The sequence below is a fragment of the Colossoma macropomum genome, unplaced genomic scaffold (assembly GCF_904425465.1).
Source record: "Colossoma macropomum unplaced genomic scaffold, Colossoma_macropomum, whole genome shotgun sequence".
NCBI classification, from domain to species: domain Eukaryota; kingdom Metazoa; phylum Chordata; class Actinopteri; order Characiformes; family Serrasalmidae; genus Colossoma; species Colossoma macropomum.
Window position 1 is genome coordinate 29,768,970 of NW_023494795.1, and position 17,109 is coordinate 29,786,078.

The 17,109-nt window shown below is 37.1% G+C and overlaps 1 protein-coding gene across 1 annotated transcript; it reads right to left on the reverse strand.

Moving 5' to 3' along the window:
- Positions 1-3,519: 3,519 nt before the first annotated feature.
- On the reverse strand, positions 3,520-16,885 carry ak7a (adenylate kinase 7a). The gene is given in 18 exon segments (XM_036582704.1): positions 3,520-3,710; positions 3,817-3,975; positions 5,933-6,153; positions 6,663-6,860; positions 9,524-9,586; positions 9,699-9,827; positions 10,519-10,624; positions 10,754-10,882; positions 11,435-11,584; positions 11,726-11,803; positions 12,370-12,460; positions 12,567-12,655; positions 13,660-13,743; positions 13,790-13,927; positions 14,387-14,481; positions 14,563-14,671; positions 16,538-16,708; positions 16,790-16,885. Coding segments are annotated over 18 exon segments (2,124 nt in total). The 5' UTR covers positions 16,868-16,885; the 3' UTR covers positions 3,520-3,674.
- Positions 16,886-17,109: the final 224 nt, after the last annotated feature.

The window sequence follows — 17,109 nt, forward strand, 5'->3', positions numbered from 1 at the left end:
CCTGCTTACTAAATGAGGGATAAAGAGGTTAGAAAATGCTTTCAAAACATAACATCACACAAATGTAATCAGTGGACCTAACTATGAAAAAATAAAGATAATGAAAAAGAAAAAGAAAAAGAAAGGATAGGTTACTGTCATTTCAGTAGAAGGTGAACTCTTTAGGAGAGATAAACTTGTGACAAGTGAACAGGTAAGAAACTTTGAACAAAACAGCAACTGAAAAACGCTCTGGGAAATTATTAGACATTTGAACTGGAGATATGAATATCTTCTCAAAATTGGTGGATTGATTAGTTAGCCTTCCTAGCAGAGGAAAATGAATTGTGGACTTCATTATCCTTCCTGATTCTTATGATTGTAGTAATGCATATTATCTTCTACCTGCAACTAAGACACTGGTGACGGTTCGATATGTTAAAGCTGCACTATGTAAGTTTTTGAGGATTTGGAGACCTCTCTGGTAGGAATGTGTAACAGCATGCAACAAGCAGTTGAACATTTTGTAATGTGGGTTGTGCTTCAGACCCCTTCCCCAAGCCGATGAATATGATGACTGCGATTGTGTTGAAATAGAATTCAAAGAGAACTCAGTCAAAATGTTGTAAAGGATGTCTCTTCTGAGAATGTGAGTGAATTATCTACTATTGTCATCATATCTTGAGTAATATAATGTTGAATTTGTATTTAAGACCTGAACATTGAGTCAGACCTTCTTTTTGAGCCTGTAAAATGTAAACACTTATAACGTGGCCCAACAATTGCCTGCATAATCTGACTCAACGCCTTTTCAATTATTTACGCTTTACAGGGCGACTCTCAGCAGCGCAGGCACACCATATTTTAGGGTGTTTTTTCCTACTGACTCAGTAATGCTTATTTTCTCAATTTAAACAAAAAACCTACATAGTGCAGCTTTAAAAATTCCAAAAATTCTAATTTGCTCTGAAAACCTACTAAGCTCTAGTGATCTATGTCTCATTTTATCTTATCATTTATTTCACCTATCTTTATTTCATGTTCTATAGGTACTCATCCAATACACAGAGTAGCAGAACCTTGGTCACCAGAAAACTAGAGCTGTGTTTTTTCCATTGACCATTGGTCCAGTACCGAAGGTTTCAGTTTTGTTGCGCAAGACTGGTACCAACAGGGCCTAGTGGTATGTGAGGGTTTTGTTCTCTGTCTTTGCTAATGTTTGCACCTGAAGCTAACGACAATTCAGTGATTTTCTTACTCTTACTCTACATTCTTACTAAACTGTCACTGGGACAGTACCCCTTTTGTCGCTGGGGTGGTACCAACAAGGGTACATCTCAGTACCTTTAGTCAGGGAACATACTTGTTCCATAATCTATTAAAATGATATTTTCTAAGTAAGTAAAAATTGAAAGATACTGGAATGTTTTTTTGGGAAGTACATCCTTTTACTTTCCAAAATTAAGGGAAGGACTTGCACAAATGCTTAGAAATAAGTGCTGTTTTTTGTTTTTAGCCGTTCAGCTCAATTCACCCCCATTCATTGAGGACTCGTTCACAGGCACCATCTAGCATTTTGCAGTGATGTTTTTGATATAATGTAAGAAATAGGAAGTTGCCAGGCTCCTCTTAAATCGGCTCCAACTTTATGTCGTCATCACAACTAAGTGTTTGCGTTAAACTACAAGCAAGACAATTAATGTGTCAGTTCACTCAAAAAAATCTAGACCCTACACAATTCTGTATGTGCATGTGCACAGAACAGTGCAGTATGTCATATCATATCCACCATTAAGTTAACTAGCAAGAAACACAGCTAAGTAGCCTATTCAGACTCTTTAGAGTGATTATTCTGACAGTTCCAGTGGTCTCTGGAACCGTAAGTTCCTGTTGTTTCCTCTTTAAGTCCATTCTTGTTTCTGATTGCACAGTGGTAAAAATACCCTAATTGATTTCTACTTTCTTTATTCAGTTTAAACAGTTCGGTTATGATGGTAACTGCTTGTTGCATAGTGCCTTCCAGAGTTATTAGAACTCAGAATATTTTAAGCTTAGCTAAGAAAAGTTATTGTCATTTATGGTATGATTTACAAGTTTGGAATCACTTGCCTTATAAACAGTTTTTGTTGTACACAATCATAACTCACACAGTGTGCATTTAATGATTGCAAACTATTCACCAAAAAGTCCTTTTAGATGTTTTGTTCAACAATTCAAGAATTTAAGAAGAAATTAAATGATAAATAATATACTGTATGACCTGCCTTAAGATTTGATCTCTACTTTTGAAGTATGATGAATGAAATATAGACGCTAATTTAACACTCTTGATGTTGTCCAGCTTTCTCGGTCATTTTAGAATGTTCTACAGCTCTGGTAATCATTCTGGACACATCCAATGCTTCATTTTTATTTACTGCTTCCTGGTGGCCTACCAATTATTTGGAATCTGTTAAATTGTACAGGACAAACTGACAGAGATTTTGAATAAATATTCCCTTAATCAGTAATCAAATAGATTAGATGTTGTAATCAATAACCAAATAGGAAGTATTGCCTAACAGAGAATATGAATTCTTTCAAAAAGGGTAGGCCTTAGTCTGTCTGCATAGGAGATTCTAGACACTGGAAAGCAGCTGGGTTCACAGAGAGGCCTGTGTGTACCTACTGACCCAGTGAAAAAAGGGGCAAGTTGACCTTGAAAGGTAGAGCAGGCTGGTAAAAACCTGTTGAAGCCAGTTTTGAGGAGTGAGCTCATCATGCGATGGCCAAATTGATGGACGAAGAGATGCACCTATTAGAGAATGAGCTAATATCAAAATTTGAGAAGTAAGGCAGGGGGATATCAAATTACCCCAGATAAATGGTATATACACTGTTGTTTGGAACACTGTATTTGCGCAGTTGGGGTCTCTCGAGACCCTGTGCCACCTGAAATAAATAAGCCTTTTTCTCCCTTCCACAAGAACTCAGCGGCTGAAGTCTGTTATTCTACTTTCTTTTATTTTTTATTGAATACCCTTTTTATTTTTTGTAAGTGATTAAGACAATAATCACAACACAAGACAACAAAACCACAGCACAGAATAGTTTAGATTTTAAAAACCATCATATGCCGGGGCTTTGGGCAAGGAAGAAAATAGCTCTTGGTCCCGACCCAACATATTAGAATCATTTTAAGACACTTGTCTGCAAACAATTTGGGTTTAGACTATTAAAAAAACAGTGATTCCAAGCTTTTAAATGGTAGTCTTTTATTTATCCTTTATCATCTAATCACAGCTTATCGGAAAATTAAGTTTATGTGATTATTTTCTTTTATTCGAGATTCTGGTACCTCTCCATGCTGTATACTGTCTTACTGTATACAGAATGAGGGTTTGACTTACTGACTTTTACTTTGCATGTGGAGAGGAATGAGATCTGTAACATCTGAACTTTCAGAAGCAGAAGTAATAAACTTCCTCCAAAGTGCGTTGATTTTGTCTAGTTTATTATTTTCACAGTGAAACTGGCATTGCCACATTTTGGATCAGCAAAACAGAGTGAAGTGTGCATACTTTGAGTGCCTCAATATCCTTATTTTCAATTATGTGAACATATGGAATAAACTGAGTGAGAAAAAAACAGTATGAGTTGCAAACCACACAACTTTTCTTCATTCTTCCACTTTGGATCAGGTCAACAGCAGATGACTAATCTTCTGAGATGTTCCTGAGAAAATAATCAGCCTGCAACAGTTGAACAATTACAGATTAATGTATAACAACAGATAAATAAGAACAAAAGAAACCAACGAGAAAAGGAGAAAAGATTAAGGAAAAATGAAACAAGTACCAGAAAGTCGACAGGATCCTCAGGTTTAGCCTTGCAGCACTCTAGCAGCCCCTGGGTGAGTGTTGGTATGACGTACTTCATCAGGTAGTGCCTCATGGGTATAGAGCGAGTCTCCAGCAGCTCATGCTCCTGCTTCTTCACCTCCTTCACATTCTTGTTCTGGAGGAACACATAGCTTCAGCCACTGCAGTATGAAATACATATGATAAAACAGCACATCTAAAACTAATTTAAGTGATATTTTTAGAACACTTTTTTCTTCTACTGTGTAGCTAGCCTTTATTGCTAGATAATAACAAGAATCTTCATGGCATTCAAAAGAGCTGTATTTACATTTTTGAGAATGGTCAATCAAAGGAATAGCTCAGTGAATAAAGCTATGAGGCTAATAAACAAGCTAACAAGTAATGGAACCTTTAAGCCCACCATTAAGTACTAAGCAAGCACTAAATCGACATAAAGATATTCGCCTCAAAAAGCAGTAAGTAATGGTCTATAAACCTCTACTACCTGTTAGCTTCATTAGCTGTGCAGCTTCAATGCAAAACTGAAGATGAATGTAATTTTTTCTTTACAGAGCCCACTTTCAATGTTTTTTCATGTAATTTTTTCCTAAGGTCCACTTACAATGAGTGCATTTGCATGCAATTAATAATCAGATAACTGCAGAAAATCAGATTTTGTCAGTAATCGCTTTTATGTGCACTTGAGTAATCAGATAATGGGAAAACTCTGGGTCTGCATGAGTCAGACAATAATCAGATTTCTGCTTTGCAACCGGCTAATACATTTGCAATAAGACAATACAACAAGACGTGATGTAAATGTAATGCAAAGCTCAAACTTCATGCCCTGGCTTTCTGTAAAAAACGTCACACCACTTTACCTGAAAATATGAACATACATGATCTAAAAGATGAAGAATATTTAAATCCTTAATTTCGTTAAGCATGTATTTGATTTCAGTGTCGCTCCAAAAGTGTTTTGCTGCGTCTGGCAGCACCGCTGCTGGCCTATTTCTAGTACTGCCGTCTGTTGCGCACATGTGCAGGCTGAGAAATACAAAAGAAATCTGGGTAAGGGTTTATGTGCACTGAGAAATCTGATTAAAGAGTTAAAGGAGCTCTCTTATCAGATTTCTTAATCAGATTTCTAGGCCTTACTCTGATCTAACAAATTAAAGTATGCTGTTTCCATGACCATTTCAATAATCAGACAACTGCAGAAATGCAATTCATTTTTACATGATTATTTTATAGCCATTCATCCTCAACAATCAATCTTTGACAAGCTATCTTTGTCACTATGCCTTGAACACTAACACATATGTAAATGATCTCTGTTCTGACTGGCTGCTCTGTATATAGTCCCATTCAACAAGCAATCTGGGTGGAAACATTCCTTAGAATTTCAGCATTAATGGGTGAGACTAAACTGCGGTAGGCTGAATAAGTAGATACATGTAATTATTTTCGTGACATCACCAATAGGCTGTTTCTGCAGCTCAGTTTCCTGGGCACTGGGAAGTGAATGGTACGCACTGCAATTTTAGTAATGTTTACATACTACATTAAATATTTTTGAATTTACAAGAATTGGGGAGCTGCTTTCACTATGTTGTCCAAATCTAAATAACTTGCCTCATACTCAAATAAAATGATACAGGCCAATGACCAATCTGATTCATTTTCACTCATCACCAAACACACATTTTCTAAGCTGCTTATCCTTATGGGTCACAGGGTGTGCTGGAGCCAGCGGTCATAGGGCAGAAGGCAGGAATCACCCTACATATATATACAATCACACACACACTCAAACCTAGGGACAATTTAGCATGTCCAATTGGCCTGACTGCATGTCTTTGGACTGTGGGAGGAAACTGGAATACCCTGAGGAAAGTGACACAGACAAGGGGAGAGCATGCAAACTCCACACAGAAAGGACCCTGGTCACCTGATGGGGAAACTAACCCAGGCCCTTCTTGCTGTGAGGCGACTACCCACTGCGCCACCATGCCACCCTCAACACCAGTAAAACTGAAAAAATTGCATGTCGAATTCCAGAAAGGTTTGGAAAAGATAAGTATTTTTGGCAATTCTAGCCTCTGATTTACCCATTCCTCCAGTAGAACAGTCATTCTGGCCTTCTCCACTGCCTCTATGAGCTCCCTCTCTGCTGCTTCCTGAATAAGCTGCTGATGTCTCTTCATGGCTCTTTTTCTCTCTTCCTCTGCCTGTTCCTCCTGTGTGGGGCCGTAGTTCATTGCCCCTCCCACTACCTCGATTATCTTCTCAATCACAGCCCTATTCCCAGTATCATCAATGTTGCTGATCTCTGGAAAAGAACACCCAGTCCCTGCTTGCATTAGGATTCCTTTAAATAAACCAAAGTATAGACACACTTCGGCTTCAGGACAGCTGTTAGAACTGTTGTCAGCTATGTGACGCGCTTTTGTCCATTTTTATAAATAACAGTGTGTCATCCAGTGTCAGAAACCACATAAGCAATGCTATCTGAGATCACTTAACAAACTGATGTGTTTGGAGGCAAATGTGCAATGAATTAGGCACCCAGCACAATGCTAAGTGGTCCATTACTATGTAGCTCAAGTGCAATACTAAAGAAGGAAACCTCATACACCAAACATGCCTTGGCTGATTGATTATACTTGGAGTAAGACAGCTAAGCTAATATTTTCTTGCAAAAGATAAACACATGGATAACTTCTGTCAGTCCAAAGTGATGTAGTGTCATTAACAGTCAACGTTATCTAAATCAGAAGTATATTTCTCCTTGCAATGGTCCCTGTATGTGCAGTGGTTAATATGCACACTGACACTCACCTATGTGCTCTGGATGGATCTCTAGCTCATCAAAATAGTTAAGCACTGTGTCATCCTCTGTGTTTGCCTCCCTGAATGTGGAGAGGCGCTGCAGAAACTCATCCTGAGTGTAGTGCATCTCCTCTGCTACACTCTGGGGGAGGTTCCGGACCCGCTCTTTCAGAAATTCATCAGTGGCGTCCAGTGAGAAGATGTACTCTGCAGAGAAAAAGACCAACAGACCTGCTGGTGAGAGTGCTAAAGCACACAGAGCCCAGCATCATCAGACAAAACATTACACAAATCTAGAAAATAACTAGGGATATACAACCCCATTTCCAAAAAAGTTGGGACGCTGTGCAAAATGTAAATAAAAACAAAATGCAATCATGTGCAAATCATTTAAACCCTATATTTAATTGAAAATCGTACAAAAACAACATGTCAAATGTTGAAATTGAGACATTTTATTGTTTTTTGAAAAATATATGCCCATTTTGAATTTGATGCCAGCAACACGTTCCAAAAAATGTTGGGATGAGGGCAACAAAAGGCTGTTAAAGTTGTGCAATGCTTAAAAAAAACACCTGGTGGTTAATTGGCAACAGGTCAGTAACATGATTTAGTATAAAAAAGCATCTCAGAGAGGCCAAGTCTTTCAGAAGTAAAGATGAGGAGGGGTTCACCACTCTGTGAAAGACTGCACAAGCAAATAGTGCAACAATTCAAGAATAATGTTTCTCAACGTAAAACAGCAAAGAACTTCTGCTTTTCATCATCTAAAGAACATAATACCATTAAAAGATTCAGAGAATCTGGAGAAATCTCTGTATGCAAGAGACAAGACCAAAAACCAGTATTTGCTGACCGTGATCTTTGAACCCTAAGGCAGCACTGCTTTAAAAACAGACCTGACTCTGTAGTGGAAATCACTCCATGGGCTAAGAAACACTTCTGAAAAACACTGTCTGTGAAAACATTTTGGTGCTGCATCCACAAATGCTAATTAAAACTCTTAAACACAAAAAAGAAAGCATATATAAACAGGATCCAGGAATGCTGCCACCTTCTCTGGGCCCAGGCTGATTTAAAATGAATTGAGGCGAAGTGGAAAAGTGTCCTGTGGTCTGACGAATCAACATTTGAATTTCTTTTTGGAAATCATGGACACTGCGTCCTCTGGGCTAAAGACCACTCAGCTTGTTATCAGTGCACAGTTCAAAAGCCAGTATTCATGATGGTATAGGGGTGCATTACTGCACATGGCATGGGTGACGTGCACATCTGTGAAGGCGACATTAATGCCAAATGATATATACGTTTTGGCAACATATGCTGCCATCCAGACAACATCTTTTTCAGGGAAGGCCTTAATTATTTCAGCAAGACAATGTCAAACCACATTCTGCATGTATTACAACAGCATTGCTCTGTATTAAAAGCGTCTGGGTGCTAAACTGACCTGCCTGCAGTCCAGACCTGTCACCACTGAAAACATTTGGCACATTATTAAATGAAAAATACGACAAAGGAGACCCCAAAATGTTGCACTGCTGAAATCCTACATCAATGGGAAAACATTTCACTTTCAAAACTACAGCAGTCGGTATCCTTAGTTCCCAAACACTTACAGAGTGTTAATAAAAGAAGAGGTAATGAAATACAGTGGTAAACATGCCCCTGTCTCAACTTTTTTGGAATGTGTTGTTGGCATTAAATTCAAAATGGGCATACATTTTTTCAAAAAACAATAAAATTTCTCAGTTTCAACATTTGATTTGTTGTCTTTGTACTATTTAGGGTTTAAAATGATGTGCACATCAGTGAATTTCGTTTTTATTTACATTTTGCATAGTTTGCAAACGTTTGGGTGACGCAGAATGTTTAGCTGACGCTGAGCTATTGCCCTAAAATACCTGGATTTTATTCATCTACCTGGATTTGAAACGCTTTACCTACAGAATTGTAATGCTAATTCAGGTGGATTTAGTCCCAATTTCTACATTTTATAAAAAGTTTATGAGCTGCCATCGATGGATATGTACATGAAAAATATCGGATATCAAACGTCAGTCTAGAATTCTGGAACTGTCAAGGAAAATACTTGGTGAGCATATTTAACCCCTATAAAGCTTGAGCTGCAGGCTTATTATTCAGTTATTAATCCTAAAATGTACGGTTCAGTAACTACTATGAATTATTCAATAACTACCATGCAACTAAATTTGTAGGTTCTGTAGTTATGAAAGTGATGAAGGAAGGCAATGTATCAGACATCAGCCATTACATTTCATGTAATAACTTTCTGTGAGGGAGCTTTTAGAGACATTAAACTGTTTGGACGTCTGGTTCCTATCACTACCACTGTGAACAATACTAAGTTAGCAAGTTTCTCTATAATAGAGCCTTTCATTCCAAACCACTCTGAATGACTTTGTTTAAACCTTAACCATTTAATTGTGCAGACTTTTTGAAAATTCAGTGGAGTTTCCCTTTAAACAGCTATTATGGTTAGCCAGTTAGTTAAGCCAACTTATTTTTGAGAAACTTGTCTGATGTCATGGCAAAAAACTACCAAAGTTGCATGAAGTCAATCAGGATTTAATTTTCAACCATCTAATAAACCCACCTTCTGTTTCATTTTCTTGTCCGTCAGTCCGGTAAAATCAAACATTTGATTGGATCATGTGATGTGTTATCAGCATTTTGATTGGCTGTTTCACAAAACTTTTCATGTAAAAAGCAATTAGTTTCATATAGGTTACAAGCAACTTAAGCTGCATGACAGTTTAGGGTTTATGAGTTAATAAATCAGTGAAACATTCATGTTTTATAAACACTCCAAATGTAAAACTTCAGCATTACTATTTATTATAATTTACCTGGGATTATCTTTTTGTTGTGTGGCAGAAGTTTGGATCGGGGGTCCTTTTCCATATCTTCATCTAAGACACATTTGAAAAGTTAAAAATGAAAAAAAAAAATCTATGAAATGTATTAGAGAAATCCTTTCCTGCTTTCTCATGCTGACTTATAGGTGATATTAGAGTGGCTCACCAAAGAAGAGTTCTTTAGCTTGCTCGTATGTAGTGGGGTAGCCGTCCAAAACAAACCCTTGATTTCTGCAAGGTTTTGAGTTGAGCTTCTCTCTGATGATTCGCAAAACATTCTCGTCATCCAGCTGGTCTGTATGAACACAAATGCACACACACACACATACACACACACACACACACACACACACACACATAAGCAAATCTGCTGAATTTAATATCATGCATTGATGTGCTGAATTATCTCTCGCAATTACTGTACAACACATTTGCAAACAGATGGTACAAAGTCTGAAAGTATTAAAGGGCCCATATCATGAAAAAATAAAGGAGTTTGAAGTAACATGTAAACACCGTCAAACTTTCATAACATACCATTCACTCTCCAGTCTATACAGCCCATATTTGGAAACTAAGCTGCAAAAACAGCCCATTTTCAGTTCACTGTTTCTGTGATGTCGAAGGAACCAACTCATTTACATATATCCATCTATTTAGCCCCACCCATTCATACTGAAGCTCTTTGGAGTATTTCAGCTCTGAGTGTTTCATGAATGAGGTCCAAAACACGATAGCCAATCAGAACAGAACTCATTTACATATATAAGTCTTAAAGGCACAGTAACAAAACCATCCTGTTTAATTCTAAGGGATAAAGACAGGCTGAAAAATAGTCATGTAGAAATGAATTCCGACCATTTTTGGTATATAAAACCACATAAATGTTTTAAGTGCACCTCTAGGGAAAAAATAACGCATAAGAAAAACGTAGGACATGGGCCCTCCTTTAAAACATTCTTAAAAGAATAGAAAGGAAAACATACCTCCTCTCTGAGACAGACTGTCCTTCAGAGAGTCCAGTAGCTCCTGAGCCTCCTTCAGTGCTTCATCATTCTCATTTTCTCCATCACTCTGCTGAAGCATTTCCTCCTAATATAAAACATTACACACATATAACCTATATAATACCTTAAAACATGAACCAAGTTGATCTACTATTTAATGTACAAACAATACGAATCTGAATAATTTTAAGATCAAATTTAAGATCACACTGACCAGATGTTTTATTTTTTCCTCAGTGGCCTCCTTGACTCTAATATGATGGAGTTTATAATGGTTACACAGACGTGCTGCCACTGAAGTCTTCCCAACAGCGGGGGGGCCGAGGAGACAGATCTTGATCGGCTAGAAAAAAGTAAGTTAAAACAATGAATACTGTTTCATTTTCTTAATTAGACATTAACGTTTAGGACTTCAAAAATGTGATCCAATTCTTTGGAAAATGACAATGCATCATAAAAATCTCACATTTCACCCTGATTCAGTTCCATTTGATTATTTTGTCACAATTCAGAATTATTTTTCACAATACTGAGTACCTAAATGTGACTGGAGGAGCTGTTTACACCGTAGTGGGACACAGACAATAAATAATACAATACAATCTCTTTTATTTTTTACATCTGAAAGAGGATGTTCTCTGTAGAGGAAGTCTTAACTTATTTTCAATTAGACAACCAACAAAACATGAAATTTAACCAGGGGTGTTCACACTTTTGCATACAACTGTAATCTAACCAGGGGCACACAAATATTTCCATTGATATCTACTTGTAACTGATTCTAATCATCACTTACAGATCGATGCAGTTGCAATTGTACAACTGTTACTTAACTGTTAGTGAAGATGCTGTGGTCAAACTGCTACTTTGCACTAGTTTATGTGGTCATACTCACCAGAAGCCGTCTTGTCTGTTTGTACTCCTCCACAACACAGTCAATGTTCTCTACGATTCCAGATTCACACACCCAGCGCAGATTAAACATGTCTCTCAGCAAAACTGGTTCAATCCGGAGGTTCAGGCTTAGCTGATCTAAATCAGTTTGCTGGGGAAATATATAATTCAAATTGATCAAATAGTTTCATTTTCACAAATCCATGTTTATGTGCGTAAAACCTTGTTCATACAACCTACAGAAAGCCTAATAATTAATAAACAAAGTGTTGCTATGTCAAAACAGGCTCACTGTAAGTTCCTGAGTGAGGTGTGCATCTTCTCTGGAGACTTTATTGACCTCTTCAGGACCCAGCACATATGAAATGGCCTGGGGGATAATGCAGTCAAGATGAATTAGACACAAAAGACTTTAAAGCTATTACCTTGAAGGACCCATGTTCTACATTTTTCTTGTAATTTATAGACATTGCTGACATGCACTTATATGTGTTTTTATTAACTAAAAAAAACAGTTACTCATTTTTACATATTTCAAGCTCTCTTTATTTGTTAGAATTAATCAGACTGTTTTTCTTACTGTGCCTTTAAAACTGATATATGTAAATGATCTCTGTTCTGATTGATTGTATTAATTTTATTACTGATTGTATTGTTCCTCACTCAAAAAGCAGACCAGGCTGAAAAACTCCTTATAGCTTCAAAGTGAGTAGGTGTGGCTAAACTGCTGCAGGCTGTATGTAAACAGGCATTGTTTGTGACATCACAAAAATACCACATTCAAAATGGGCTGTTTTTTAATGCAGTTTTCACATATGAATTCTGTGGACTGGAGACTGAACCCTACATTCTTGGAGAGTTTACATATGACATGAACCAGAAAAACAGTTTTCCATGAAAAGGGTTCTTTAAGAAGAACATGTGTAGAGTTGTTACCTTCACAATATCCTCAAGTGTGTTCTTGGAGTCGTCCACAGCAATGAAATAGTGTGCTTTGGGTTTCTGATCGATGATGTTTTGTACTACGCTGGAAAACCAGATTGTAGAGTCCATTTAAAATAAAAACAAATAAAAGAAGTACCTGAAATAACCTCAGTGGCAATTAATTAATTATACATGTCAGTTTTACTAACCAAGCCAGATCGTAGACGTGGATGGCAGGAATGATGTTCGTGCCGGACCCAAAAACAGGGATGCTGTTCAACTCTCCAAGCCAGGATGCCTGAGTCAGCGTTAAGAAGCAAAACCATTAAAAAGACCAATGTTTATTTATATCAGTACAGTCCGAACAGCATCAACTACTGTAACATAGATGCCATCAATTTGATATATAGTACTGGTGTGAGACAGATAGCAGCAGAAAATGCTGATCAGATATCAGAAGGAAAAAAGGAACAAATCTGATCTGATCCTGTAACAAATCCAGCCTAAATTTTCACAGAATTGCTCATAGCACAACATAACATAAACAAAACAAAAGTAGCCACAAGTAGGCTAACATTAATATAAAAAGGCAAGGCAAGTTTATTTTATATAGCACCTTTCATACACAGTTGTCATTCAAAGTGATTTGCAAATGAGAAAATAGAGTTGTTTAAAAAAATGAGAATAGATATTAAAAACATGATTAAAACATGATTAAAACTATAGCTTTAAAAGAGAAAATCATTAAACTAAAAATCAAATTAGAAATTAAATTAGTTAAAAAAAATAATTAAAAATTAGAAGTTAGATTAGGATTAAATAAAAAGTGCTGTTAGAAGAAAAAGGGCTAGAAAAGCTAACAGTGTTTTAAACTGAGCTGAAAGCTGCTCAAACTGGAATGTTTCTAGCCAGGATTTAAAAGTGTCCAGTGTCGGGCTCTTCTAATGCTCTCTGTCAACTGGTTCCTTTAAAGAGAAGCATAGTAGCTAAACGGTGCTACTCTATGTTTAGTTTTACTAACTGACCAGGTCCTAATGATCTGAGAGTGCTGCTCAGCTCATATCTCCGCAACATGCACCAGTGAATGATTTATAGACCAGTAATAGTATCTTAAAGTCTATTCTGTAACAGACTGGTTAGCCAGTGTAAGGATTTGAGAATGGGGGTGATGTGTTCCCTTCTTTTAGTGAGACTTCTCTTAGTCAGACTCTGGCAGCTGTATATTGAATCAGCTGAAGCTGTTTGTCTTTTTGGGAGTCCAGTTAGGAGACCATTACAGTAATGTAATCAATTCTTCAGTACCTTGAAGAAAAAGTGGAAAACACCCTCGCCCATCCCGTACTGCAGCCCTGCAGCCACAACATAAGTGGAGAGCTTGGACTTTTTCTGAAAGAGAAGGTTGGTTAGGGTAAAAACAAAGAAATTGTGAAACTGTTTTATTAAAAATGAATTAATTTTTAGTTTTTCCCAACTTCAACACAAGTTTCTCCGCACTGGCTTGTTCTTTGAAGCTTGGATGTGGTCTTTTTCGTCTGAAGTCGTCTTCGATCAGAGGAATTTCAGGATCATCCTAAGAAATAAAATAATGAACATTCATACTGTGGAATTATGTAATGTGAAGACTTTTGTTAGATGGTGAAGGCGTGCATGATCTTATGATGTATGAAAGATATTTCATGTTTACGTGCAATATGTCTGTAATACTGCAACGTCCTTTTGGGATCAAGTAAGTAAGTAAGTTAGGTAGTTAGTAAGTAAGTAAATAAGTAAGTTAGTGTGTTTGTTCATTCGTTCGTTCAGCAAATAAACACTAATTGTGCATTAAAATGTGCAGAAGTGTGTTAACTTATTTTCACTTAAAAAATCAATAAAAAGGGTGGTGCCCAAACTTGTGCATACGACTTTATACTTGTGATTTCTTCTTTGTATAAATAAAGCAATTAAGTAATGCAGAATGCAATCTGTAATGACTATTCCTTTGACAAATGTGTATGTAATGAACGAATGATGTGATAGGGACGACACTCACAGGATCAGCCGGTTTAGTCATCGCCCATGACATCAGTGTTGACACCAAAACGAACATTTTGGGAGATCTAAAGTGCTCCATTTCACTGTGGAGGGCTGCAATGAGAAAATAAAACATTCAGTAATGCATGAAATAAGACACACCCATGCTTGGCTACATTCATGTGTAGCCGTCACCTGAAACGGCCCATGTTGCTTCATCAGTCACTTCAGCATCCTCCGAGATGTTATACACAATAACATCACACTCCATCAGACGCTGTAGGAGCTCATCTCGGCTTAATGCCTGAAAGGAGGTAGAAGAAGTGATAGTGTGAGTTCAGGTAAAGTGGGAGATAATGGGAAACCTAAGCTCAGCAGCACTGAACTTGCTTTTGTCAGCAAACACAACAAATGCTACTAATGTTGCTGCTCCAGAGGTGGGTAGAGTAGCCTAAACCCATACTCAGGTACAAGTATTGTTACTTTTATTCTGGAATAATGACTCAAACAGTCAAAAGTAGCTGCTCAAAAAATGTACTAAAGTACTGTGTAACTGAGAGCTACAGTGGAACTTGTTTGTGCATCCAGCATCTATCAGTAAAGGGACTCAAGTTCAGCTCTTTTCTCCCCTCTTTGGATCCTTTTCGTAGTAGTAGTACTTGGGCCTCAAAACCAAAATACACTGCTGATCTGCTTGAGGTATACAAACCCAATAGGCATCTTCAATCACTAGGGACCGGTCAGCAGTGCCCGGAATCAGAACGAAACAAGGTGAGGCAAAATTCAGTCATTATGCTGCCAGCTGCTGTAACAAACTCCCAGATGAGGTCAGATACGCTCCAAATGCAGCCATCTTTAAGTCCTGTTTAAAGACATTCTTGTTTTCTTGCACTGCACTTTATTTTAGCACTATTTTAATTTCTTATAATCTCTCATTTTATTTTCTATTTTATTGGCTTTTATCTTTAGCGCCTTAATTTACTTTCTTCGTAACTATATTTGCAAATGCCTTGCCGAGGTGAAAGATCTCAGGCTGCCATAAGCTTTATTATTTAATATTATTTAAAGGTTTTTTCTGTTTGCGTGAAACAGTTTGAATTTACGCTGCGTATGAAAAGTGCTATACAAATAAACTTGCCTTGCCTAGGTAAATGCTATCACCAGTGCAACATAATAAAATTAAATACAAAAAAGAATTTAGTAATGAAATGCTAACGACTAAAATAAAAAGTAGATCAATTTCCCTGCTTTCAAGGCAGATAACTTTGGCAAAAAATGTAAACAGATAATTACAGTTTATTATTTATCTTTTTACTCACTGTATGTTTACAGACCTCTTGAAATACTGGATAGAACGTCTATTTAAATATAATTTGGTGAATAGTTTTTGACATTTAAATCCACAATGTATAAGTGAACATAAAATAAGATGTGGCAAGTGATTCAAAACTGAACAGTAGTGTATGTTGCTGTATGTGTGCTGAAAATAATACATGTTGCATACAAGTTTCTGTATGTGTACTGAATATGAATAAATGTGGCTTCTAATTTCTAAATAATTCAGTCCTTGTGGTGTAAACAAAATCATTCAGAGTGGTTTGGTGTGAAATGGTTCACTGTAGAGAAACTTAGAGACTCTGATTTTATTTACTATCAAAAACCAAAAGTGAACCTACTTGCATCTTCTGAGTTTTTATACGTAATGTTGCTGACAGTAAAAAAGTCATAAACCTGAAAAAATACGTTTTCTTTGGGGACTATTTTGCCTTACATGTATTCATCCGCCATAAACGGATTAAAATACATATAAAGCCAAACTTTTTATCATAAAACTATGGCAAAACAATGTCGGCATATTACTAACCATTTCATGTAATAACTTTCGGAGAAGGTGCTTTTAGAGGTGGACGTCTGGTTCCTATCACCACCACTGTTAACAATTCTGACTCGGCAAGTTTCTGTAGAACGGAGCTTTTCACATCAAACCACTTTGAATGACTTCGCATCTCAACCCTTTAAATATGTAGTATTTTCAAAAAACCGGTGAAGTTCCCCTGCTCATAGGGTTATCATCACTTGTCTGAGCTTAACCATGTCTTCCGGAGGGGGAGCTTTTCCTGCGAAAAGGGTAAAAAAAACACCCAAACAAACAAAACAAAAAACAACTTACCGAGTATTCTTCCACCGCAAAGCTTTTCACTTTCTCATTTTTATTTCTAACTGTTCCAACGATCTGAAATCGGTCGTCTTGTACATTATTGTCTTTTCTGGAAACTTTATCCTCCTCTTCCTCTCCTTCATCCTCCTCCAGAGACGCTCCGACAGCACAGGTGGATAGATACTGACAAACACACAGCGGAAAAATAATCACCCAAACGACACCTAGCCATATGTTTAATAGGTAAACTGTACGATATCTTACCTTAGCGATGTATTTTGATGAGTATGAATCTATATTGTTGATAAAAATCCGTTTAGAGAGCTGAAACTCCTTCGCCATGTTTCCCCCCGTTGCTAGGCGAAATGGTCTCGTCCGCTCGGTTGCTAAGCGAAACAAACTCAGGCGTTCATTAAATTAGTTTTAAAGGGAAATTTGACCAACTGTTCAAAATTAGTACATAATTAAATGGTTAATATACAAACAACGTCAGTCAGAGTGGTTTGGTGTGAAATGTTCCGTTCTAGAAAAACGTATTGAGAATTTTTCACAATGGTGGTGATAGAAACCAGACGTCTCAAGAG